The sequence below is a fragment of the Neopsephotus bourkii genome, unplaced genomic scaffold, assembly GCF_033783945.1.
Source record: "Neopsephotus bourkii isolate Nb327-2 ecotype Australia unplaced genomic scaffold, CSIRO-AGI_Nbou_v1 NB_1765, whole genome shotgun sequence".
Classification (NCBI taxonomy): Eukaryota; Metazoa; Chordata; class Aves; order Psittaciformes; family Psittacidae; genus Neopsephotus; species Neopsephotus bourkii.
Genome location: NW_026902239.1, coordinates 3,702,907 through 3,727,346, shown reverse-complemented (window position 1 = coordinate 3,727,346; position 24,440 = coordinate 3,702,907). Strand labels below are relative to the sequence as shown.

At 40.5% G+C, this 24,440-nt stretch overlaps 2 protein-coding genes across 9 annotated transcripts in view; one reads left to right on the top strand and one right to left on the bottom strand.

The window, feature by feature from the left end:
• REPS1 (RALBP1 associated Eps domain containing 1) overlaps positions 1-24,440 on the bottom strand; it is a 499,053-nt gene that overhangs the window by 128,109 nt on the left and 346,504 nt on the right. The window lies entirely within an intron of this gene.
• Positions 1-24,440, top strand: part of ARFGEF3 (ARFGEF family member 3) — a 92,720-nt gene that overhangs the window by 29,883 nt on the left and 38,397 nt on the right. For 3 of the 8 annotated variants that reach the window (XM_061378333.1, XM_061378331.1, XM_061378339.1), the window contains exons 5-12: positions 4,799-4,867; positions 7,552-7,683; positions 9,726-9,848; positions 11,271-11,316; positions 12,331-12,409; positions 18,059-18,163; positions 22,303-22,627; positions 24,003-24,115. In XM_061378333.1, coding sequence (XP_061234317.1) covers positions 4,799-4,867; positions 7,552-7,683; positions 9,726-9,848; positions 11,271-11,316; positions 12,331-12,409; positions 18,059-18,163; positions 22,303-22,627; positions 24,003-24,115 — 992 coding nt within the window. The remainder of the gene's footprint in view (positions 1-4,798; positions 4,868-7,551; positions 7,684-9,725; positions 9,849-11,270; positions 11,317-12,330; positions 12,410-18,058; positions 18,164-22,302; positions 22,628-24,002; positions 24,116-24,440) is intronic. The other 5 variants (XM_061378335.1, XM_061378337.1, XM_061378332.1 and 2 more) reach the window with 4 other exon arrangements.

Genomic DNA, 24,440 nt, shown 5'->3' with positions numbered 1-24,440 from the left:
GGATTTAAGAATCATCCAAATATACATTGCATCCAAGTTTGCAAGCCTGCAAGCAAAGTAAACTAGAAAAGGTCTCCTCTTTGAATCCCACACAGGGATTAGAGGTCGCTGCAGAATTTGGTACTCTAAGGACTAAAGTGTCTACATGCATCTCAACTAGGAGGAACACGAATGTTCAGAGGATTTTGTCAGTGGGACTTTGAATGCTGGAATAGGAAAAGGATAACAGTAGCGTATGGATGTTGGACTTGACACTTAAATGCAGTGAAGTGCTGAAACGTCCTTAGGTGATGACAGATTACGGTTGCTTTAAATTTTTGTACCTTTTTCCTCTTTCTCCATCTTGGGGATACTAACTTCCTTACACACCTTGTCTGACATGATTCCACCATAAGCTGTTCAATGTGAGCTAAGCACTTGGAAAACTTGGCTAGCAACACTTAGCAGTCTTACAAGGTGAAAAAGATTCCTCCTTCAAGACACCTATCTTAAAATATGGAACAGTTGTACCTTTTGTGTCAGTTAACCTTTGTTGACACTTCGTTACCATCAGAAGCACTTTTTTTGTTGTTTTGTTTTTTGTTTCTGCTTGTGAAAATTTTCCTTGTGCGCACTCTTATACTACAATTGGTACCCTGGGATGCCAGGGAGCAGAAATTTCACTTCTTGTTCCATGACAGTCGACAGTAATTAGAAATTATTACGGATGTCATTTATGGAAATGTGCTCTCATCCAAGCATTTGCAAGATAATGCAAGCCAATTAAAACATCTTGGAGGTTGTGTGACTTTGAAACTATCTCTGTAGTCATGTAAGTTCCCTCTTGAAAAGAAAAAAAAAAAGAAGAAGAACTAAAAAGGTGTATTTTAGAGCCCATACCAATTAGGAATTGGTTTGTAGTTTTAGTTATAGGCTTCCACTACTAGTGGTTGCAAACCCCAAATGTCATTGTTCAAGAAAACCTATCTTTCTTTAATTTTTTTAAATACACACTGCTTGAGTTAGTGTTGTGACTAGTTGAGCAGCCTGTGGGATATGCTGTCTAGAGACTTAGTGTTTGTAGTAGATCTGAATGATTAAGATTGGTTTTGTTTGTTTATTTTTAATCCCATTTCTTAATTCAGTAATCTCAAAGAGAAGCTTGCTGTCTTCCTGCTTGTTCCACATAAATAGGAAGACACGCAAGTTGAGTGCCTGGAGCACTGCCAAGACTGTAAATGAGCCCTGCAGTGGCACTAATGGAAATCATAGCTGAGAGCAGTCTTGAGCATGGGTTAGAGACCATCTTTCAGATCTCACAAATGATTTGTGAGGAAAGACAGTAGCCAGTGGAGAAAGCCAAAAATATGCTGGCTGATAACTTGTTATGCTTCTGTTACTTGATCACATCAGATCATATACCCTTTCTCTAGCTAGTAGGTTCCCAGATTTCATTTTATTCCAAGAGTAGCAGTCAAAACTTAGTAGTCCTTCTGCTGAAATTCCGTGTTGCTTCATAGCAAGGTTTTGATCACCACTTTCTTACTGCACTTGGTATCTGACTTTTCTGTCATTCACTGTTACAACAGGTTATTGGCACTTGTGACACAAAGGATTAGGCATATATGTGCTAGCTTTTCATAGTTCAGCTAGGAAATCGAAGAGAAAAAAAAAAAGGAGAAAAAGAGATTTTGAAGAGAAAGGGTTTATGAGAATGCCTAAACTGTTATGTACTTCCAGGTACTGTAGTATATGGCTTTCAGGTTTTGATCTGTGGAAAGCATTAGGTATTAATGAACTGTACAAACGCAAGATGGTACAAGAAGCAGAAAATCATATGAAGCAAACAAGGTTTTACAAGTAGAGAAAATCAGGACATGCAGTCCGCTGAATAGGATTAGTCATGGGTCAGGCTGTCCTCCTTGGACATGTTAAGAAGAGCTTTGTCAGTGGGGGGTGATAGTTGTCCGTCTCTGGGACTATAAATGTGCACATTGTACCTGTGTTTTACACAGCAGTGAATGGAGAATACAAATCACAGTTTTTCTTTACATACTGAATGTATTTTTAGCCAGCTGCTGAGCCCTCACAACTATTAGAAATGTCAATACAATTTCAGGGTACTTAGCAGCTGAGAAAGTGAGGCCCAACAGCTGTCTGTGAGGTTGGCTGCCAGTTCAGAATTCACTTAATACCGAACAGCATTGTTCAGTTCTGAAGTTTTAAATTTTGCAGGTATGGGCTGAGCAGCAGATGGAAATAACAGCCCTTATAATTTATGTACTTACTAACCAAATGAGATTATTGTTTTACACTGACCATTTACTTTTCAGCTATTCTGTAGGATTTGCTCTGTGGACAGGAAAAATTTATCTCTGTTCCTTGTCACTGGCACTTGTCCATTTGCCAGCAGTTGCATCAGATTGCAGAGAAATTTGTAGAGTTTGTATCAGGAAATACAAAGTATGGCATTATTAAGAATTGGCAATTAGAACTGTATTTACTTCTCCTGCAAGTTCAAATGCTCTACAGCTAGTATCTCTCCTTGTAATACTGAGGTAGGCTGTGTAGCACTCCTTTGATGAGAAAACCCATTTTGCCTATTTCACAGAAAAGGGAAACTATGAAGAAGAGACTTGACTCAGAAACTTTGCTTTGCTGTAAAAGTCAATGCTAAATATCTGTAAAAGAGATTATAATCCAGGACTATTGTACTTCAGAAGAATAGCATGTCCTTTGCTGTACACATTATCTCTAGTATTACTCATCTGTTTAATCCACATTACTCATCTGTTAATGAAGAGCTGAGTGAGAGTTAAGGCAAGAGAACATACATAGACAAATGTAAAACTGTCATTACATCATGGTTTTCTTGGAAAAAAGTTTATAGTAAAACCATCTTCTGTAAGGATAGGATCAAGCTCATGCCTGGTATTTTATACACAAAACAAAGAAGCAAACAGAACTAAAAACAACTTTGGAGTAAGGTGTGACATCCTAGTGAAATGCAGCTTTTCTGCTGAGAAAAAACACATTTGTAAAGGTACAGTGCATTTCAGTGTGTAGAAATTTTTTAGTCCAGCTCTGAAAATGCAAAGAAGGTCCTCCTCCAGAAAAATGGCACACTCACCTGTGGACAGGCTCCTCTGCAACTTTAAGAGTGAGTAGCTAATTCTCAAAGCTGTTCTTGTACTGAGTATTCAAATTCCCATCCAGTTATTAAATGCCTGCTTTCCAGTAATGGATTTTTCCCCCTCCCTGGTGGAAAATAACTGCAGAGTGGTATTCTTTCAAGCAGAGATTCAGTAGTAATGATGGGTGTCCAGTGGCTTCAGCTTGCTAAGCAATGTTATATTAGAGTTCTCTCCTTCTCTTAACACACACATCAGCATGTTATTTATTCTCTATGAAAGCTCAGAGGTGCTTCTGGAGATCAACACTACTTAGAGAGAAGATACAGCTTGCACAGTTTTAGTTGTTACTTTGAATTTTTTGCTGTTCCACCGTAATGTGAAAACTGTGACACAGTAAAAGGTCAGTAAAACGATGTCTTACAGGAACCAAAGGGCAATAATCTTTCAAAACATGTATCCCCCTTTGCCTCCTCCTTTTGTTTAACATGGAAGTTCTGATCAGACACTCTGTGGCAAAGTTGTTTGTTTGTTTTTCATTCTAAGCTAAAGAGCTCACTGAAGGGTGTTGTGCATTAGTAGCTGTAACACAACCTAGACTAAAAAACTGTAAACTGGAAAACCTAGTACCACTGCAACACACATAAAGAGAAATGGTTAATAGCCAGTAAAGCTAACTTAGCTGATATCCCAGATTTCCTTATGAAGCAGAAAACAGTAGTTCTTGGGGACTGGGAAGTTGTAGGGATCAATACATTAGTGTTAATGTGATGGATATTTGCTGGTATGCTTAGCCCAAGAAATTCATGCTATTTCAGGCCAAGAAAAGCATAAATTCTGGCACTGGGGGAATTTTATAATTCAAGGGAGAGGGAATGGTAGTTCTGACTCTTTCAGTCTTCTGTGGGGCAGAAGGGATTGGAAAGAAAGACAGGGAGGGAAGGTGGGAAGGAGGACATCTTTAGACACTGAAGGCATCACACCACAGCACCTCTCACCATGGTGCTTCACTGCCCCACCACGCTTTCCCTGGTAGATCACATCACATTCCCACTCCTCTTCAAAGTAAGGTGTTGGATGGGGATTTCAGTTCTTATTGCTCCTGCTGAGGTTAAGACAGGGCAAGCCTGCTCTCATGAAGCAAGTCTTATCAGTTGTTTTTTAGCTGCTTATTATAAAATGACTATAATACACTTACTGGAAATATCCCAGGCTGGGAAATTCTTATGTCAAGCAGTAATTAGAATTTGTTTCACATAATATCTGTGTCACCTAAGTAATAACTTGCAATGCATTTTTTTCTTCTTTTGTTATACTGAGAGAAATGAGTAGAAGGACTGATCATAAATCATGCAAAGCTTATGATTAAACTAAGAATGGATTCTGGCTGTCAAGTCTGAAGCCAGAGCTGATGGCTGGATTTTCTTTCCTTCTGTGGTCAGACTTAGGAGATAGCATGATGTAATCATTAGGCTGTACCTCTGGGACCAATCCATTAGGCTGTACCTCCTTCTCAGGAGGAAACAATTGTGCCGTCTCCTTTATCCCAGTAACATATGGTGCTGAGAATCTTCTGATTTCTCCTCTAAAAATGGAAAGAGCTGTGACTAAAAGAACATGGGTAGGGAAGGGAGGCAGTAACAAATAAAACTTAATTTTTTTCCTTACTCCTTTTCTTTTGATTCAAGGTCTTGCTCTGTATAACATACACCTCCACATTTGAGCTGAATGGGAGTTCAGTGTTAAAGATTGCTGAGGTAAGTGCCTCTGTTGTACCATTGCTTGTCTTAACATCTCTTAATGTTCCCCTGCTATCTAGAGTGTGTCTTTCATACATACTCTGAAACTGAACTAGTCCAAATCACAGTTACTATCTTAAGGAGTGGTGCTACCTTATGCCTAGTTAGAAGAAATAACTGCAAGTTGGGCAGGGTTGATGGGCTTGCATGGGAAGGCACTTTTGGAAACTGACTGACGATTGTATATTGCAGTGTTGTGCATTTACTGCTTCTCATATTTACTTTGCTTTTTACAAGAAGAAAATTTCCTCAAGTTCTTTATAAAACAGCACTGTTCTGGCTTATACTTGCTGCTGCAAGTATAAAACTAATGAAGCTTCCTCAAGAGAGGTGTGTACGTCATAATGTGCCATGTTAACACAAGTGCCACAGTGTGCCTTGTTAGCCTTGTGTCTTTTTACTAATCCATCCAAGTAAAAGATTTATTACACCTCCAGATACGTGGTGTTGTTCTAGTGCCATTAGTCACTCTTCTTCCTTTATTCCATTAAATTTTAGTCTGAATTAAATTTCAAAGGAGCTTTGGCTGTATGAAAGCATACCTGCAGGTCTATTAAGTGAGCCTTTGTAGATGGCTGATGTTTTTAGTACAGTGTGTAGCAAGCCACGGGAGCTGCTTGTTCAGGTTAGATAAGATGCACAGGAACACTAAATCTTTCTGCACAGCACAGTGCAGAATGCATTATTATATTGTTAATGTGGTATGAGGAGAGCTAATGTCCATGGAGTAATGTAAAAGTTGTATACATGTCCTACACTCTAAATGTATGTAGACATTTAGACACCTGTTTCAGGTTTTGGTATTTCAGTTGGGGTGTTTTTTTTATTAAAAAAAAAAAACCAAACAAACCCATGTGAAAATAGCTCACTTTACTGGGAAGTTACAGTATTTTCCAAGTTCAGGAATAAAATTGACTTTGCGTTGTCTTATTGGAAGCTGAGGACGGGGGCTATAGGAATAACAGGGAACCAAAGAAAACAGCTCCCAGTTTCTAACAAATAGGCTTTAAAAGGCAGGGATACAACATAAACAGTTTGTGTATATAAAGTATACAAGATAAAAAGAGTAGTAATCATTCCAGGTGTCCTGTATAGCTTAGGCTTTGGTTTCTCTTTTGCTATGTGAAACCATAAGGTATGGATATTTTTGGAAGTCTTTGTAAGCCCTGCCTGTAGATGCTGCAGCAAGGATGAACTGAATTTGCATTTAGAGCAAGCCACAACTTTCTGAGCTTTACTAAACCCTTTTATGTGTCTCAAACTGAAGAAAATAGATAGTCTTCTCTGCAGTTTTTCTCAGCAGACTTTCTAATGTGAAAAGCAAAAGCTGATGAATTCAGCTTAGTGCATCACTTTACTCAAGGTACAGAGGTCTAGCTTAGACAAAATACTGGCTGGGAAAAATATTTAATGGCTCTAACCCCTTCAGATTTCACTCTTTAAGAGCACTGCCTAAGACTAGGAAAATGGTCAGTCAGTCAGTCAGTCATGCTCTGTGTGCTCTGTATCAGAAATCAGATTTTCTGTTCTCTCTGTAAATTTGGATAAAAACAGGGCTGTTATTCATTTAAGGCATCCTGAAAGTGGCAGTTTTCTTTCATAGATCAGAGTTAAACTGCTGTTCTTGGTATTTGCACTTGACTTTTATTCCCAGAAAGCTAGCTTGTCTCTTAAAAACATTTGCTAGTGTAGTAGTACAAATCAGCACAGTGGTAATTTGTCCTTTTTCTGTTAAAGTGAAAGAGGAGCTCTTCTGCAGGCTGATGAGGTGTACCAGCAAGGCAAACAAAACTTTCATTTCTTTCAGGGAATTGGAACAAGCTGTAATACAGAGCATGCATGTTTCTATTTTGAATGTTTGGAGGTACAGCTATTTCCTCCTCAGTCCTTAAGAAAATACTGCCTCAGTGAATGCCTAGGTCTTTCTAATTAGCAAGTCCCATCAGGCACATACAAGCTTCCTCAGGTTCCTTCCAGACAGGTTTTAGGTAAAGAAAGACACTTAAGAGCAGGAACCAGTATGCCTTTGTATCTGAATTCTGCAATGTATAAGCAGTAGAGAACAAAAAAAAATATTTCTGAGTTCTGCATTTGCTTTGCCTTGGCATTTATTGGTCTGACTTACTCTAAGGGCAAGGTGGCAGAGAAGAGCTTTCTGCTTCAGTGCCCCTGCTATTTGACATTTCTTTCCAACTCAGTCCTTTAGTTTTCCTGGCCTGCCCTCTGTAACAAAGTGGAGCTGCTGCAGAATTAGAAAGTGCTATCTGCATTACTGGTAGAACATTCTGAGGACTCTCTCTGACAAACAAGGCTACAGTCTGGACTTTTTGCACTATGGGATAGTTCTCAATTAATGTGTACAAAATAATGGCACCCCAAATCTCTCTGAATATTATCAGCTTCAAACTGAGGAAGCACCTAACATGAAGTGTACAATTTTTTGTGGCTTAAGTACTAATAGAATTGAAAACTGAGTAAATCTTGCTCCGTGCACCTTCCCATGTGTGCTTACACTACTTCAAGAAAATTTAGTTTGTACTTGTTTTTATGTGTGTATTTGTTAGTCCCATTTACCTTTTGGAGGTTTGTTTTGTTTGACACTGTTGTGTTTTGTTGGCTAACCCTCTGTGTTTTGCTCTTAGTTGTGTTTTGCATGCTATAGAGCTGGAAGTCCCCGAATGCATGAAATGATCAAAATGTCCATTGCACACCTCCTTGGGGCCCTGAGCTCTCGCATTTTTACTGGTGCTTCTTCATCAGTGGCTTTTCAAAAGGTACCTTGCCCAGCCATTTTAGAACACAGGCCTTCTGCAAGATCAGACCTCAAGTGGACAGTACTGTTGCTAATTAGCTGGCATGGGGAGGGGAGAGGAGATACCAACCATGCTCTCTCCAGAAAGTCAGCCTACCTTTAAGAATGGTATTTCATCAATTAATTCAGGTACACTAGAAAAAGACCTACAGCTCAAGAGCAGCAGCAGCTGCTGGAATGGTTCTGCCTCTGTGGAGGGCTGTGCATGGTTAACAGGCTTTAGGGTTTTTTGTCCACTGGAGTTCAAGTGATAGCTGAATGATGGGCAGAGTTGGTCCAGGCCTTCTTTTAACTTAGAAGGCCTTCTTCATCACTGACTGATTGATCTCAAGCTATATAAACCCACTTATGTGTTTGGGGGGATCTTGGAGTCTTGAAAAAGAGCAACAAGAATGAGATGCTTTCGGTTTGGTCCCTTATATCCTGCAGTTGCGTACAACTGCGACCTAGTTCTAATGTATTGTCAAAGGAGATAATCAGTCTCAGTTTGTCATCTGCATAGTGTTTCTAACAAGTGATGTACACACACTTGAAAAGCTCTGGAATACTATCTCTCAGTTTAGATGGGAAGTAAGGGAAAATAAGAGTCATAATTAAATAGCTTCCACATGCAGTGTCTTGAAACACTCACTTAAGATACAGTTTGTATCCAAGAAACTCAGTCATGTTTTCTTGTCCTTGTGGCTTCATTGAAATGCTGAAATGTAAGGTTCCTCGAAGTGTGGAGGTCAAAAGAGTTTTAGGAACATAGCTGTATTGTTTTCCACTCTAACAAATGCAGAAGTGTGCCAGCAGCATGTTAAACTTCGTAGCCTCAAGCCCACTGCCTTTCTGTCTTACCCAATGGAATAGGTTGGTTTCATTTTAGTAGGAGTTAGAAACAATTGAGAGTCTTTGTCCATGTGCTTATGTCAATTCTAATTAGCCTATGTAATCAGATCACTTTAATTTTTCCCTCTTAAAATCTCATCCTCATTACGGAACTATAAAAATGGCTTTACATCATGTAATATCTTTCTAATTTAAAAGCTTACAACAGATGCATTTATGTCTACTCATCATGTATATAATTTATACTATATGTATTTTCAAATATATTTTTCACAGCTAGTTTAATCTGTATTAATGGTTATTCTCACTAGCTGTATATCCAAACAATGGCAGAATTAAAATACAAAGACTGAAAAGTCTGTGAACAGTCATTTACACTTTTTTCATCCTGGTAATTATTAATGATAAAGCTCAGTATAGGCCAGAGGACCAAAGCTGCATGTTTGGTTCACAGTCGTAGGAGATTGTATTGTACAATTCTGTCACAAATCTACTCAGCTCCATCAAGACTTATCCACTTAGTAGTTACTGTGCAGTAGTTACAGTGGTTACTACAGTTACAGCAGCTCTTATAGAGACCAACACCTCCCACAGAAAAAATCTGATAAAGGACAGGAACTACAGTTGGCAGTGTTCTGTCCCCAGGGTCCTACCTGTGTTATGTTTTGGCAACTATTTGTATAATGTCAGCTGGGGCAGAAGTCTGGCACAACTCTGGTGACAGCACAATGTCAAGCAGCTGAGCATGGAGATAGGAACTGGATGATCCATGATTTCATTGCTACTTTGGCTTCCATGGGATCCCTGAGCTGAGGAGCCCTCAGCTTGATTGCCAGTTATTAAAAGGCAATCATTTGTGTTATGTATGGTAAAGCACTGTTGTATTTTCTGTATTAGGAAAGGCCTTCAAAAGCTTTCCAATGTGCTTCAGCATGTAATAATCACATGGGTTGGACAGAACCCTAGGCATTGCCATTTTTGCCCTACCATTCCTGCTTCTAGATGCTACTTAGTTTTCTATATTGCTGAAAACTTCTGATGTGCTAATAAGACAATATGAAATAGTAAGGAAGGCTGACTATCTGCATGAGAGAGACCTTGGTATCCTCCTCAAATGTGTTCCTGGTAACTTACAGTTCATATCTATGTGCTGCTATCTTGTTTCCTCATCAGGTTTGTATTGAGACATATGTATCTAGCTGTCACCAGCGAAGCATTAACACTGCTGTGCGGGCAACCCTCAGCCAAATGTTGAGTGACTTGACTTTACAGTTGCGACAAAAGCAAGAAAACATGGTGAGCCTTCTGGCATCAACAAATGGTTCCATGTCCATGGCTGCATGTCGTTTTGTTTTTTTTGAGTGCAGTGTATTGTACTGGCTTGTTGTGCCTTATGGCTTTTATTTGACATTTCCACATTAACCCTGTTTAAAAGCTTTTGGGGGCTCTGACTCTGTGCCTGCCTCAGAGCAGTCTATTGGAAAGGCACCTCTCACATTGTCAGCTCTACTTGGCAGATGTTTTTATTTTTTCCCTCTTCCATTAAACAAAAAAGGCTTTGTTCTGATATCAGCCTGCCTTCGCCCTTGCCTTTTACATTCTTTTATTTTGTTTGCTTGTTTTCCTATGGTTTGTTGAAATTCTTTTGCCAAAAGATTTTGCATGACAATTTGCCTAAACAAAATACATTCTCAGTTAAGGAAAGAGACTTCTTTAATCCATTTATGCTGGTTTGTATATTATCATATTATCAATAACATACTATTTTTTAAAGTCAGTTTATATTTCTTAGGAAATTTTAAGCACTGTAGTTGTACAGATTGCTAGGGTTTTTTCAGTTGTTTGATTATTTTCCTTACATCTGTATTGGATTAAGATGATCACTTCTGGTTTGGATTAGTAGACTAGGTTACTTTCCCTCATGAGTAACTGCAAAACAGAATTAATTGGTTTACTTAAATTTCTCTTCTGTCTGTGTTAAGTAGGTTCATTTTAATAGCCAAAACATTTACAAACAAACAGACAAACAAAAAAAAAAAAAAAACAAAAAACCCAAAAAAACACTAAAAAGGAAACACCCCCAGTAGTTTGAGTCTGAAAGTGGGGTTTTTGTTAGTTCTGCTCTCAGCGGAGCAGTAGGTGAAAGTATATGAGAGCTGCGTTTAGCTCCTGGCAGTTTGTTGTTGATGCTTGAGAGAAGAATTTGGCTTGATCTCTTTGTGCAGTGATAGGAAAATCCTATACTGCAGCTGAACTGAATGATGCAAGAGGTCGTTTCCATTTCCTCACTGCCATTAATTGTGTTGGCACTGTAACATTAATGATGACAATGTGATAAACCCTCTAACACTCAATTGATTTTGGTTTCTAAGTACTCTGTGAAATCTAGATTATGGTTGCCTCTCATTTAAAATGCAGTTTACATGCCTAGTTATTACTGAGTTGGTTTAGGTGTCGGAAATCCCTTAAGTACATACAAATCAGCCGAATGAGATGAGAGTTCCTTAAATCTAAAATACTGTTAAAACAGATCTTACGAAATCTTTGAAAATGTTTTGCAAAAGCTTCACCTAAAAAAAACACAACCCTCTAACAAACAAAGAAACCCAAAGCAGACAGAAGGCATTGATTTGTTAAGAAAGCTCTGCTGTTAAAGTGCTGCTTCTGCAGTATTTTTGTCCCACTTGCACCAATTAAGCCACTTTTGTCTTTCCTCAACAGACAATTGAAAACCATGACACCTTGCAGAAATTCAAGAGTCAAGGTATTTGTAACACTTTTTAGTGATTCTTTCCAATCCAGCTGTTTTATTCTTTGCTTTCATTCATCAGCACAGTTCCTGATGTCACAGGAATTGCATCTTCAGGATATCTTACTTTCTCCATAGCTTTGTGCACTCTGCTACCAGTAAGAACTGAGACAGCCATGTTAGCTCCTGAAACTTTCACTCATGTCTTCATTTGGAGCATGGTAACAGCATCACACTCGACATTAATAAATGATTGTTTGAAGTTTCTAACTTATGTATTTAAGGAGTTGGAGTGCTCTAGAGAAAGTTTTAGTAAGTGGCTTTACTTTCTAAATTGAAACAGTTCCATGGAGTTGGATGTGGAATCTGGAAATGATTGTGTTATATCTCAGGCCAGAGATGCAGTTTATATAATGGTGACTTTTGTAAGCACATCGCTAGTGAAGGTCTGTTCACACTTGTCAAATGATTATTTTACAAGAGAATTTTCTTCTGCTCTCATTCTGTCTTAACTTCCAGCCTCTTCCCTGATAGGTAAAAATAATGCCTGCTTTTGACTTTCTCACTGGATTTATGTAGGAGAACTTTTGTGAATGGAGGCTAAAATCACTGAGGTGCATAAGCATCCTCTTTTAAGATCAGAACCTGATCATACATGAAGAGCTGTGTAGCAGAGACAAACTGCAGGGAGAGATACAGAAATTTTAGCTGCCATGTAGTATTACTGCAGCCAGTCCTTTTCTTATTATTTATTTGTGTCATTATTGTATTATCTGAATTAGATTTCAGCTAACCTCCTGTAAATGCACGTAAGCAATCAATGCTCTGTGGATTTAATACTACTGCTTTTTCATTGTGTGCAAATCACTTTCCAATCTAGGACTTTTTCCTACTGCATCTTCTGTATGAATTTTGGCAGCCCTGCTCATTGTTTAGAAGCTCTAACCAGCTCTGAAAATCCATGCAGTAAATTGAGGTTGTAATCCAGCTGCACATATGTAATGCTTCTGATCTTTGTCCTTTTTGGAGGTACTTCAGCTGAGTCTCTTTGTGATGATGTTGTATCTGTCCTCACTGTGCTCTGTGAGAAGCTCCAGGCTGTCATAAAGTGAGTTATTTCAGTTTATAATTTGAATTTATTACCTGGAGATTGGGAGTTTCACTGATACCTGTGATTGTACTATTGTAGTTCTGGAATTATGGAGCAAAACTCTGCTCAAACTAAGAGTGTTTATTAAAGGAAGTATTGTTCAACATGCATTAATTTAACCCTCACTTGAGATGAGAAGCTAATTTGCCTTCTTTATGCACTGTTCAGCTTTAAAGGCCTTCCAGTAAATCTAATCCATATGTAACTTCCATTTCTTTTCTGCCTTGAAAGCAACCGTTGTAGGGAGAGCAATCACAAGAGGCATGGAAAACCCTGAGAGAAATAACATGCAGAATGAATTAATATGTCCTCCTTAGAAAGGTGGCATTCATCCAATTGAAATAATTTGCATTACCAAAGGGTTCCTTAAATTTAGAAATATCATATACTCTACCTACTTGGAAATGCATGAGCCTAACTTTTAAAATGCGGTTATTATGGGCAGTAATAGGGCTGAGAGACACTGAGTCTCTTGTTGGCTAGTACTGTAGAAGTAAATACTTACGAGTTAAAAATTACTTTCTGTGGCATTCTAGCATAGCTTGAGTAATGGTCCATTAAGAAATAAGATAAAAAAGCCGTAAGTGCTAGAGGTGAAAACCCTACTAAAGGCAATGCAAACATTATACAGCAGTTATTAAAAAAAAACAGAAATATAACAAGCTAAAAATAATTTGAAAGTTTTAAGGGAAAAACAAGTTCTCACTTGACAACATTGTTTCTGTATCACTAAAATACAGTTTAACTTGCTACCACTGCCAATTGCAAATCACCTGAGTGTTAGCAAAAAAATGACCTGAAACTGTTTTTTTGAAACATACCATGATGTTGTCTCTTTGAAAATTGCCTGTGATGAATTCAGGAAAATGGGAGATACACAAAACAAGCATGTATCAGTACTTCCTTTTATATATTCTACCATTTTCAGGAACCGTATGGCTTAGGAACTACCAGAGCCAAAGACAGCAGACATCTTTTTGTGCAGTTCTATAGACTTTCCTCCCATGGGTGTCTCTAATTACAAGAAGATTTGAAGGGGAAGGGTGCCTTACTTAGCATTATTTAATCAGTGTCAGCATTTGGTAAAACAAAAGCATGTTTCTGAATCTCCTGAAGGAACATTTATATTTTTTTTTAGTTGTATGCCTAATTACAGGACAATAAGAAATCTTCAAAAGTGTGTACTAACAATAGCAAGTGGCCAAACCAGCTGAAAGATTAATTCTTTGTATCAAATACTGCCCACAGGTGATGCTATATACAGCTATCACCTGATAGGTATTGTCCACCAAATGATGACTGATTATGAAATATCAAAACTACCTGACAAAATCACTATAAATCTTTTAAAAAATATTTGCAATCCCACGTCTTCATAAAACTGTACTGAATTAGAACAGACTGAGGCACACTGTAGATAAAGTACAATGCAGAATTCAGAGGACTTAAAAGTACTCACAGAGTCATGATTTACTGCATGCTTGTAAGTATGTACCTAGACTGTTAGGATCTATAATTATGAGCAAAGCATAGAATCATAGAATACTTAGGGTTGGAAAGAACCTTAAGATCATCTAGTTCCAACTCCCCTGTCATGGGCAGGGACACCTCACACTAAACCATCTCACCCAAGGCCTTGTCCAACCCGCCCTTGAACACTGCCAGGGATGGAGCATTCACAAACTCCCTGGGCAACCTATTCCAGTGCCTCACCACACTTACAGGAAAGAATTTCCTCCTTATATCCAATCTAAACTTTCCCTGTTTAAGTTTTAACCTGTTACCCCTTGTTCTGTCACTACAGTCCCTAATGAAGAGTCCCTCCCCAGCATCCCTGTAGGCCCCCTTCAGATACTGGAAGGCTTCTGTGAGGTCTCCACTCAGCCTTCTCTTCCCCAGGCTGAACAGCCCCAACTTCCTCAGCTGTCTTCATATGGGAGGTGCTCCAGTCCCCTGATCATCCTCATGGCCCTCCTGTGGACTTGTTCCAACAGATCCATGTCCTTTTTATGTTGAGGACACCAGAACTGCACACAATAGTCCAAGTGAGGTGTCACGAGAGCAGAGTAGAGGGGCAGGATCACCTCCTTCAACCTGCTGGTCACGCTCCTTTTGATGCAGCCCACGATACGGTTGGCTTTCTGGGCTGTGATTGCACACTGCAGCTGGCTCATGTTCATTTTCTCATCGACCCCAGAAGGAGTCAGGACAAAGGAGGAGTTTGCTTTGGTAGATGAGGATTGGGTTAGGGATCAGCTATGCAATCTGGACATATATAAATCGACGGGTCCGGATGGAACACACCCGCGGGTGCTGAGGGAGCTGGCGGAGGTCATTGCTCGGCCACTCTGCATCATCTTTGGCAAGTCGTGGGAAACAGGAGAGGTGCCTGAGGATTGGAGGATGGTAAATGTCATGCCAGTCTACAAGAAGGGCAAGAAGGAGGACCCCAGTAATTATAGACCGGTCAACCTTACCTCCATCCCTGGAAAGGTGATGGAACAACTTATTCTTGACACCATCTCTAGACATATCAAGGATGAGGGGGTCATTAAGAGCAGCCAACATGGTTTTACCAAGGGGAAGTCATGTTTGACCAACCTTATAGCCTTCTATGAGGAAGTAACTAGGTGGATGGATGATGGTAGAGCAGTAGATGTGGTTTTTCTTGATTTCAGTAGGGCATTTGATACTGTCTCCCACAGCATCCTCATAGATAAGCTAAGGAAGTGTGGGCTTGATGATCAGGTAGTGAGGTGGATCAAGAGCTGGTTGAAGGGAAGAAGGCAGAGAGTTGTGGTCAATGGGCAGAATCTAGCTGGAGGTCTGTGACTAGTGGAGTGCCTCAGGGGTCGGTGCTGGGACCAGTGCTGTTTAATATTTTCATCAACGACCTGGATGAGGGAACTGAGTGTACCCTCAGCAAGTTTGCTGATGACACTAAACTGGGAGGAGTGGCTGACACACCAGAAGGCTGTGCTGCCATTCAGCGAGACCTGGACAGGCTGGAGAGTTGGGCGGGGAGAAACTTGATGAAATTCAACAAGGGCAAGTGTAGAGTCTTGCATCTGGGGAAGAACAACCCCATGTACCAGTACAGGTTGGGGGTTGACCTGCTGGAAAGTAGTGAAGGGGAAAGGGACCTGGGGGTGCTGGTGGATAGGAGGATGACCATGAGCCAGCAATGTGCCTTTGTGGCCAAGAAGGCCAATGGCATCCTAGGGTGTATTGGAAAGGGTGTGCTAAGTAGGTCAAGAGAGGTTCTCCTCCCCCTCTAATCTGCCTTGGTGAGGCCGCATCTGGAATATTGTGTCCAGTTCTGGGCCCCTCAGTTCAAGAAGGACAGGGAATTGCTTAAGAGTCCAGCACAGAGCCACAAAGATGATTAAAGGAGTGGAACATCTCCCTTATGAGGAGAGGCTGAAGTAGCTGGGTCTCTTCAGCTTGGAGGAGACTGAGGGGTGACCTCATAAATGTTTACAAATATGCAAAGGGTGAGTGTCAGGATGATGGAGCTAGGTTTTTTTTTTCAGTGATGTCCAGTGATACGACAAGGGGCAATGGGTGTAAACTGGAGCATAGGAGGTTCCATGTGAACACCAGGACAAACTTCTTTACTGTGAGAGTGACAGAGCACTGGACAGGTTGCCCAGGGGGTTTGTGGAGTCTCCTAAGTTGGAGATATTCAAGGCCTGCCTGGACAAGTTCCTGTGTGATGTACTCTAGGTTACCCTGCTCTTGCAGGGGGGTTGGACTAGATGATCTTTTGAGGTCCCTTCAAACCCTTGGGATTCTGTGATACTGTGACCAGCACCCCCAAGTCCTTCTCCACAGGACTGCTCTGAATCCCTTCTTTGCCCAACCTGTTGCTGTGCCTGTGATTGCTCCAACCCAGGTGTAGGACCTTGCACTTGTCATGGTTAAACTTCATGAGGTTGGCATCAGCCCACCTCACAAGCATAGTAAAGAATTCTGACTGAATCTGAGGAAAATAAATCCAATTAGGATGGCTTATTAAAGAACTACCTCCATGAATGAAAAGCCTTTATTTCTTTCAAAGCCAGTTTTGGTATCTCCTTCAAAACATTTTGTTGCCAGCACCTTAACTTTCGAACCTCCAGGTCATTGAAGAGAGGGTTTAGTATGTTATACTGCCTGTTCTAATCTCTTAGTCTGAAGATTACTTTAAGTCTTCCTTCTAAATTTAAAACCTATTGCAATTTGGTTTTGAGGGAGGCACAGCTGTGAGTGATGAGGAAGAGTTCAAGGGGGTGATTTATTTTTTTTCCTTGAGATCACTGGTGACTTTAATGACTTTGTGGCAGCAGTGATATGAACACACCAGCTATGCCAAAGTGTGCAGTAGTCCAGTATTCATTTCTTACATGCAAGAAAACAATTTGGTAGTAAGAGGCATCAGTGCTGTCAAGAGTACAGCAATACCCTGTGCATGCCCATGCAAGTAACAACAGCAATATGTTGATCTGCATGAAGACGCATTGCAATAGAAGCTATGAGGAGAAAAGGCAATTGTACATGGAGTGTGTGCATCTTTCCAAATAGGTGTGGAATGTTGTGAGGAAAAAGCAGTCACCTCTAAAATATATAACCAGCCAGCAGTTTTAAACCCTGTATAGTGTAGAGTTGGAAATCTAGCTTCAAGCCTCGGGATTCACTGTTTTCTGCATGACATGTGGAACAGGTACTGTTCTGCTTCGGTGCATGTTCGGCTATGTGAACAAAAGGAATTCAGGCAGTGACTGAAGAGCAGACATTTCTCATTCCTTAATTTCAGTTAAGATAAATCCATTCTTTACATCTTCCTTCACCTACCATCATATATCAGAAAATACATTCCTCTAACTCTCATCTCAGACCAAAGAAACAGTGATTTTAAATCCTAGTATTTTTAGGAGTGAAAACCAGTATGTGAATGCAATAGGCATGGGGGAATCCTTTCATAAGGCAGATGTCAGCCTTGCTTGTCTCCTGAATCCCACGGCTAGTTCTAAGAGTAGGTACAAGCATATTGTATGTAAAGTGTGGCAATTCCTGGTGTCCGCAGGATCTTTGTGTCTTTGTCATGAAGCTCACTTTGTGTAGATGGTTTTGACAGAGTAACTGGCAATGCCCTGAAAGATAACCATGTCATCCTGTGACTTTCTGCCTGTAGACACTGACTTTTGACTATGTGACTGTCACCAAGAAAAGAGAAAAAATAACCAGAAGACAGAAGCCTAAATGCCCTTCAGATTGCCTGAAGAAACTACCCAATAGTCCAAAATCTTCCAGTTGTCTCCTTTTCCTCTGTTTAAGGGTTCCTTTCACCTCAAGTTTTTAGGTTGAATTTGAATAATTATTTTTGCTTTCTTTTTCATTTCTTTTCACATAGATTTTACTTCTGTTAAGTAGCGGACCAATGCATGTGGTCAGCACAACATAAATAGGATGATAAAGGTGATCACACCAGAATCTATAGGAAAGAAGCAAATTAAATCACTACTGTAGACTGTGGTATAATTTTCAAGTGAACTAATGTGGTTATTTTAGAAAATTAAATAATCTGTGCTTAAATGTGACATGAATGGCATCTTTTCTCTTTGCCAGTGACAATCGGCAACTTCAGCTTCTTTACTTGGAGTGCATCCTCTCCATGTTAAACAGCTCCTCTCCCAGCATGCACCAGCACAAAGGATTCACTGATCTAATATGGTGAGTACATCTGAAGACTAATGCAAATACTCAGCTGGTAAGTATAAAAGGACCTTCTTCCCCAGCCATACAAACTTGTAATAAATCTCCAGATGTGAGCAGACCTTGCTGTTAATCAACTATCAGTTTGTCCTGTGCCTCGTATAAGACTGGTTAGAACCTCATGCTCAGCTAGCACATTAAATCCCTGTATGAATTATCACTGTAACAAAGTCTAATTTATTTAGCCAAAACATAAAACCTCTTATGCTTTCTGTAATAGTTTGGATTTGTGTGTGGCATTAAACACATATGTATCCTGTTTACTGTAGAAGGGTGCTGTAGAGATTCTTACTAGTCCAATGCAGTAATACAGGAAGATAAGCAAAATTAATGCTAGATGGTGTGCTGGTGACCAGAAATGTTTATAACCTGCATCGTGTAAGGGCTGGGGCAAAACAGTCTTCCTAGTACTTTCACTTTATCAAGAAATTCTTTTTCCAATACCCTTCATCAGAAAGGCCTGATGTCTTTAGTGTTCATATCTACCTCTGAATTGTTTGATACCATCACCTCAAAGCATCTGAAATAATCCTTGTCCCTCTTTTTGTTTGCAGTAGTGCTTTTTTTGATAGCATATAAATAACTAAGGAATAGTAATAAAGCAAGAATGTAACTAATCTGCAGTTCCTTGTAGTCCATGGCCATCCTGTGACCCTGGCAGGTGATTATGTTAAGTAAAATGTGACAGATAATGGCAAATGTGTTTCTTTTGCTTTTATCCTGTAATTTTTGAAATGGAAGTATTTGACTTGGGCTCAGTTTAAAGTATGCAGCATGTAGAGGCACCTGTAACTTCCCTTGCTGTCAGGAAAATCAGTGGCTGCTAGACTTAGAAAGTTTTCAGGTTGGTAACAGCTGGCAGTGTTGCACAGGGACCCTGTACTGAGGCCCCTGGAAGGAACTGATGTAAAAGCAGAATTCTCTCTTTCATTGCAAACTCATTTCATAGAGTCATAAAATCATAGAATAGTTAGGATTGGAAAGGACCTAAAGATCATCAAGTTCCAACCCCTCTGCCATGGGCAGGGACACCTCCCACTAAGCCATGCCACCCAAGGCTCTGTCCAGTCTGGCCTTGAATACCGCCAGGGATGGAGCATTCACAACTTCCTTGGGCAACCCATTCCAGTGCCTCACCACCCTCACAGGAAAGAGTTACTGCCTTATATCCAATCTAAACTTTCCCTGTTTAAGTTTTAATCCGTTACCCCTTGTCGTATCACTACAGTCCCTAATGAAGAGTCCCACCTCAGTACTGGAAGGCTGCTGTGAGGTCTCCACTCAGCCTTCTCTTCTCCAGGCTGAACAGCCCCCACTTCCTCAGCCTATCTTCATATGGGAGGTGCTCCAGTCCCCTGATCATCCTCGTGGCCCTTCTCTGGACTTGTTCCAACAGTTCATGTCCTTTTTATGTTGAGGACACCAGAACTGTACACAATACTCCAGGTGAGGTCTCACGAGAGCAGAGTAGAGGGGCAGGATCACTTCCTTTGACCTGCTGGTCACGCTCCTTTTGATGCAGCCCAGGATACAGTTGGCTTTCTGGGCTGCAAGCGCACACTGCAGCTGGCTCGTGTTCATTTTCTCATCGACCAATATCCCCAAGTCCTTTTTCACAGGGCTGCTCTGAATCTCATCTCTGCCCAACCTGTAGCTGTGCCTGGGATTGCTCTGACCCAGGTGTAGGACCTTGCACTTGTCATGGTTAAACTTCATAAGGTTGGCATCAGCCCACCTTACAAGCATGTGAAGGTCCCTCTGGATGGCATTCCTTCCCTCCAGCTTATCAACTGAACCACACAGCTTGGTGTCATCGGCAAACTTGCTGAGGGCGCACTAAATCCCACTGTCCATGTCACCTACAAAGATGTTAAACAAGACCGGTCCCAACATCGATCCCTGAGGGACACCACTCATTACTGGTCTCTAGCTGGACATTGAGCCATTGACCACAACTCTTTCCATGCAGCCATCCAGCCAGTTCTTTATCCACCGAGTGATCCACCTATCAAACTGATGTCTCTCCAATTTAGAGACAAGGATGTCTTGTGGGACAGTGTCAAACACTTTGCACAAGTCCAGGTAGATGACATCAACTGCTCTACCCATGTCCATCAGTTCCGTAGCCCCATCACAGAAGCCACCAAATTGGTCAGGCAGGATTTCCCTTCAGCAAAGCCTTGCTGACTGTCACCAAGCACCTTGTTGTTTTTCATGTGCCTTAGCATGCCTTCCAGGAGAATCTGCTCCAAGATTTTGCCAGGCACAGAGGTGAGTCTGTAATTCCCCAGGTCATCCATTTTCCCCTTCTTGAAAATGGGGGTTATATTTCCCTTTTTCCAGTCATCAGGAACTTCACCTGACTGCCATGATTTTTCAAATATGATGGGCAGTGATAATTTCATAAGATTCTGCCCTTGAATATCACCCAGCCGTTTGACTATGCATATGTGTCTTGACTGTGGGGCTATTCCATAAGCAAGCTCACTGAAATAAACTTTATTAAAAGAAAACACTTCCTGTTTTGTTTTAAATTTACATCATTTTGATGATCCACTGTATGCTGCAAATCTACAGTTGTTTATATCTGTAACTATGTATCATGAAGGCAAGCTAACAGGGGCAGGACTTACTAATCTATTAAGGAATATGCATCCTCCAACTACACGCTTAAAATGAAGTGGGGGAAAAAAAGGTATTAGGAAGACTTGAAACAGTGTAAACTGCAGGCATCTTTTTGAATACAAGGAAGTATAACTACACAGTAATCCATTAGCTGTCTAGTGAAGCTGTGAATCAGACTGATAACTGTTTTTGTTCTTTAAGGAGGTGTTACCTTCATGCATACAACTTTCTGGCTGGCACTTTGTAGTCAGTTCTCAATAGAAGATAAAGAAGGAAGCAGAAAGGAAGATTAAGCTCTGTTCTCTTGACAGTGTTCTCTATAGTTTATTACAGAAGCACTTCAGTGGGACGAACGTGTGGGGAATGTTGATGTTGTAACCAGTGATTACACCTGCTTTGAGGGAGCCACATTTCTTACAGTGGATTGATATGTTCTGAAGTGTACCCAATGGGAGAAAGAAATAAGCAGACTCAAAGTTATCATTATCTGGTGTCTGATTAAAAGCTGTGTTTCCTTCTGTGACTTCAGTAAGCCAAGCTGTTCCAGCAAACACATTAAGAGAAACAATGAAAGTTCCGTACTGCATAAAAATCTTGAGAAAATAAGATTTATTTAGCTATGAAGATATGTTACTTTTTATGTTGCATCATTACTTCTCATTGGATACTTGCTCTAGCCACCAACTTGTACGTCTGAGGCATGTGGGTGAAAATCAGGTTTGGGACTGCATTTTCATGCAGCACTTTGCTTTTTTAATTAGGGTCTTGTAGATTGAAGTAAAATGTCAAGTGTGTGAGTGCAAAGCTGAACAGCTAATGGAGCAAAATGCTGAGCTGGTTTTGGCTCTGGTTCCACAAGAAGAGTGATCTGCTGGTATGGAATCACTAAACTCGAGTGTTCATGCAGAAGGACATTGAAGGAAGAACAGTGTTTTTAGTGTATAGTGGCTGATGAGAAGTTGCAGTGCTTTGAATTACTGTAGAGATCTTTATGTTCTCAAAAGCCAGCAGAACGGAGAGGGTGCTTACTAAAATTACATGCATGTTCAGTTCAGAGTTGGAACATCAGGCCTTCTAGTTAACGCAGACTGGTTTGGGGTTTCTTTTAAGATTGCAAGGTGGACTGAAGAAGAAACACTTAGCAATGTAAACTAGCATTTCTATCTTGTGATAGGTTGCAGAAAGGAAAGAGGTAGCCATGATACCCTGTAAATGAGTGCTGTGCAGCACCATGAATTTGCAAAATCAGTACAATGTTTATAAAGCACCCAAAAATATTTCCATATGTACTAGCATTCTGGTGCTTAGGAGGTGAAAAAAAGCCTGGCATAATTTGTTATTCTATCTAACCACTGCTGCTGACTGATCATTAAAACAAGAGTGTGTATCTCGTTTAACCATGGGCTATTTTCAATCTGTTCCTATGAGATTATTTCTTTCCAGTTACCATCTGCTGCTTTTCTCTTTCTCAGGAAGCAACTGTGCCCAGCCCTAGTAGTAATCCTGGGAAATCCTATCCATGACAAAACGATCACCTCTGCCCACAGCAGCATCTGCCTTGAGGCTGATTCTACTTCCTCGGGGATCTCTGATCATGGACGGGGTTCAGGTTGTTCCTCCACAGCACCTGCCCTTAGTGGGCCTGTTGCACGAACCATATATTATATTGCAGCAGAACTGGTTCGACTGGTGGGATCAGTGGAATCCATGAAGCCTGTGCTGCAGTCTCTCTATCACCGGATATTGCTTTACCCACCACCTCAGCACCGAGTAGAAGCCATCAAAATTATGAAAGAGGTAGGATAATCACACATTAAAATCCAGACATATAAAGCAAAATGTTTATTTAATAGTAAATGTTGCTGATGTGTGCATACCAGCCTATTCCATACTTTAGCACTAGGGATGTTGAAATCGCCTTTTCTGAGCAAAGCTGTTACATCAAAGCCCTTCTGATGGGCAAAGCCATAATAGCTATATTTGTCTCCATAATGCAAGCTGCTGTGGCAACTCTGTCAGTGTTCGTGTTGTGGTACTGCATGGAGCATATCTTATAATTGAGTCTAGACTGCTCTTTTGGGTGAGATACAATATAGTGAACCAGTTCTCAACTTTGTTGGCATCTTTCCTCACTCTCTGCTGTCGCTAGAAGGAGACATTCATCCTCACAGTGTAGTATTCCAGGCACTGAGGTGAATATGTGCTTTGATTACATGCCAGGTTTTTGAAGTATGGTTTCCTTGAGCTTTACTAGAATAACCACAAGGAGCTGCCAATGTCTTAAGCAGCAGTATCAAGACCTCTTCTGGTCTCCTGCCGACTGCCTCTGACAGCACTACAACTGGAGCATTGTGAGACTTCGAGCAGCAGCTGAAATCACGGCTGCTTCTATTTCACATGTGCAGCTTTCTTCTCATGGTGTGAAACAGAAGGCAGCTTACATAATTTGGAGGAACAGTGGTCTCTTACATGATTTTAGTTCTAGCTTGTGCATACCAAGGCTGGTCTGAGTCTGAAGATCTCTCCTAACACCACACAGCCACCCACTGGGTTGTTATCTGAACTGTCAGTCAACCTGGCACATGTCATCCTCTAATTTTAAATGATAGCAAGATGAAAAATGAAGTTTTAGGAAAAGCTCAGTCTAATGCTGTTTCCTGAAGGACATACCTGTTGCCTCTTTCTGCTCGTTAATATGAGCTTGTTGGTAAAGCCTTCTTGTATTTCCAGGTGGGCATTACCAGGATGCCACTCAGCAGGTTGAGTCAGAAGGAATCACTGCAGGATTCCATAATTTTGTGACTGAGTGACTGAAGGAAAAGGCTGCCTTTGGTATATAGTACAATGCAAGATACTTGCTTTATATTTAGACATAAAAATTGCCTTGTGCAGTATCAATCGAAATACATTTAGTCAAAAATGTAAAGCACTGGAGAACATTCTACGTGTGATTCTTGTTGAATATTCTGCTCTTCTCTATCTGCTTTTCTGCCTATAAAGAGAGGAAAGGTAGGTTTCAGAAGGAGAACATCAGTGTGCTGTTTTCCTTTGCTGTGAGAAGTTACAGTACTGCTACCTTGGGATCCAGGGCTTGATAGAACTATGACTCGTTTATTGTATTTAAATAATGCTTAGATAATCCTCTAGTAACTTCTGTTCCCTTTCTTTTCAGATACTTGGCAGTCCTCGGCAACTTTGTGATTTAGCAGGGCCCTGCTCTTCTGAGTCAGAATCCAGGAAGAGGTCTATTTCTAAAAGGAAGTCCCATCTGGATCTTCTCAAGCTGTATGCTTTGTTTCCTCCTTTAGCCTCTTCTCTCTTAAACCTATGCACACAGGACACTTACACAGTTGTATCTTCAGAAGCATGCCAAAATATGAGCCAGGATAATCTCCCTGGTTTAAATAAGCTCTGAAAATGGAAGAAGGGTTTGTTGTCAGTCTGGGCCTATTTGTAAGATAGATAGGTAGATAACTACCTTCTAGAGTTTGGCAAAATATCCAAATATGTTCGTTTACAGTTGGACATTCTTAGGTTTGGGTCCCTAACTTTGCAATGACAATTTAAGCATTGTCAGGTTGAGCAGAAGGATTCTCAGTTCTGATCTTTA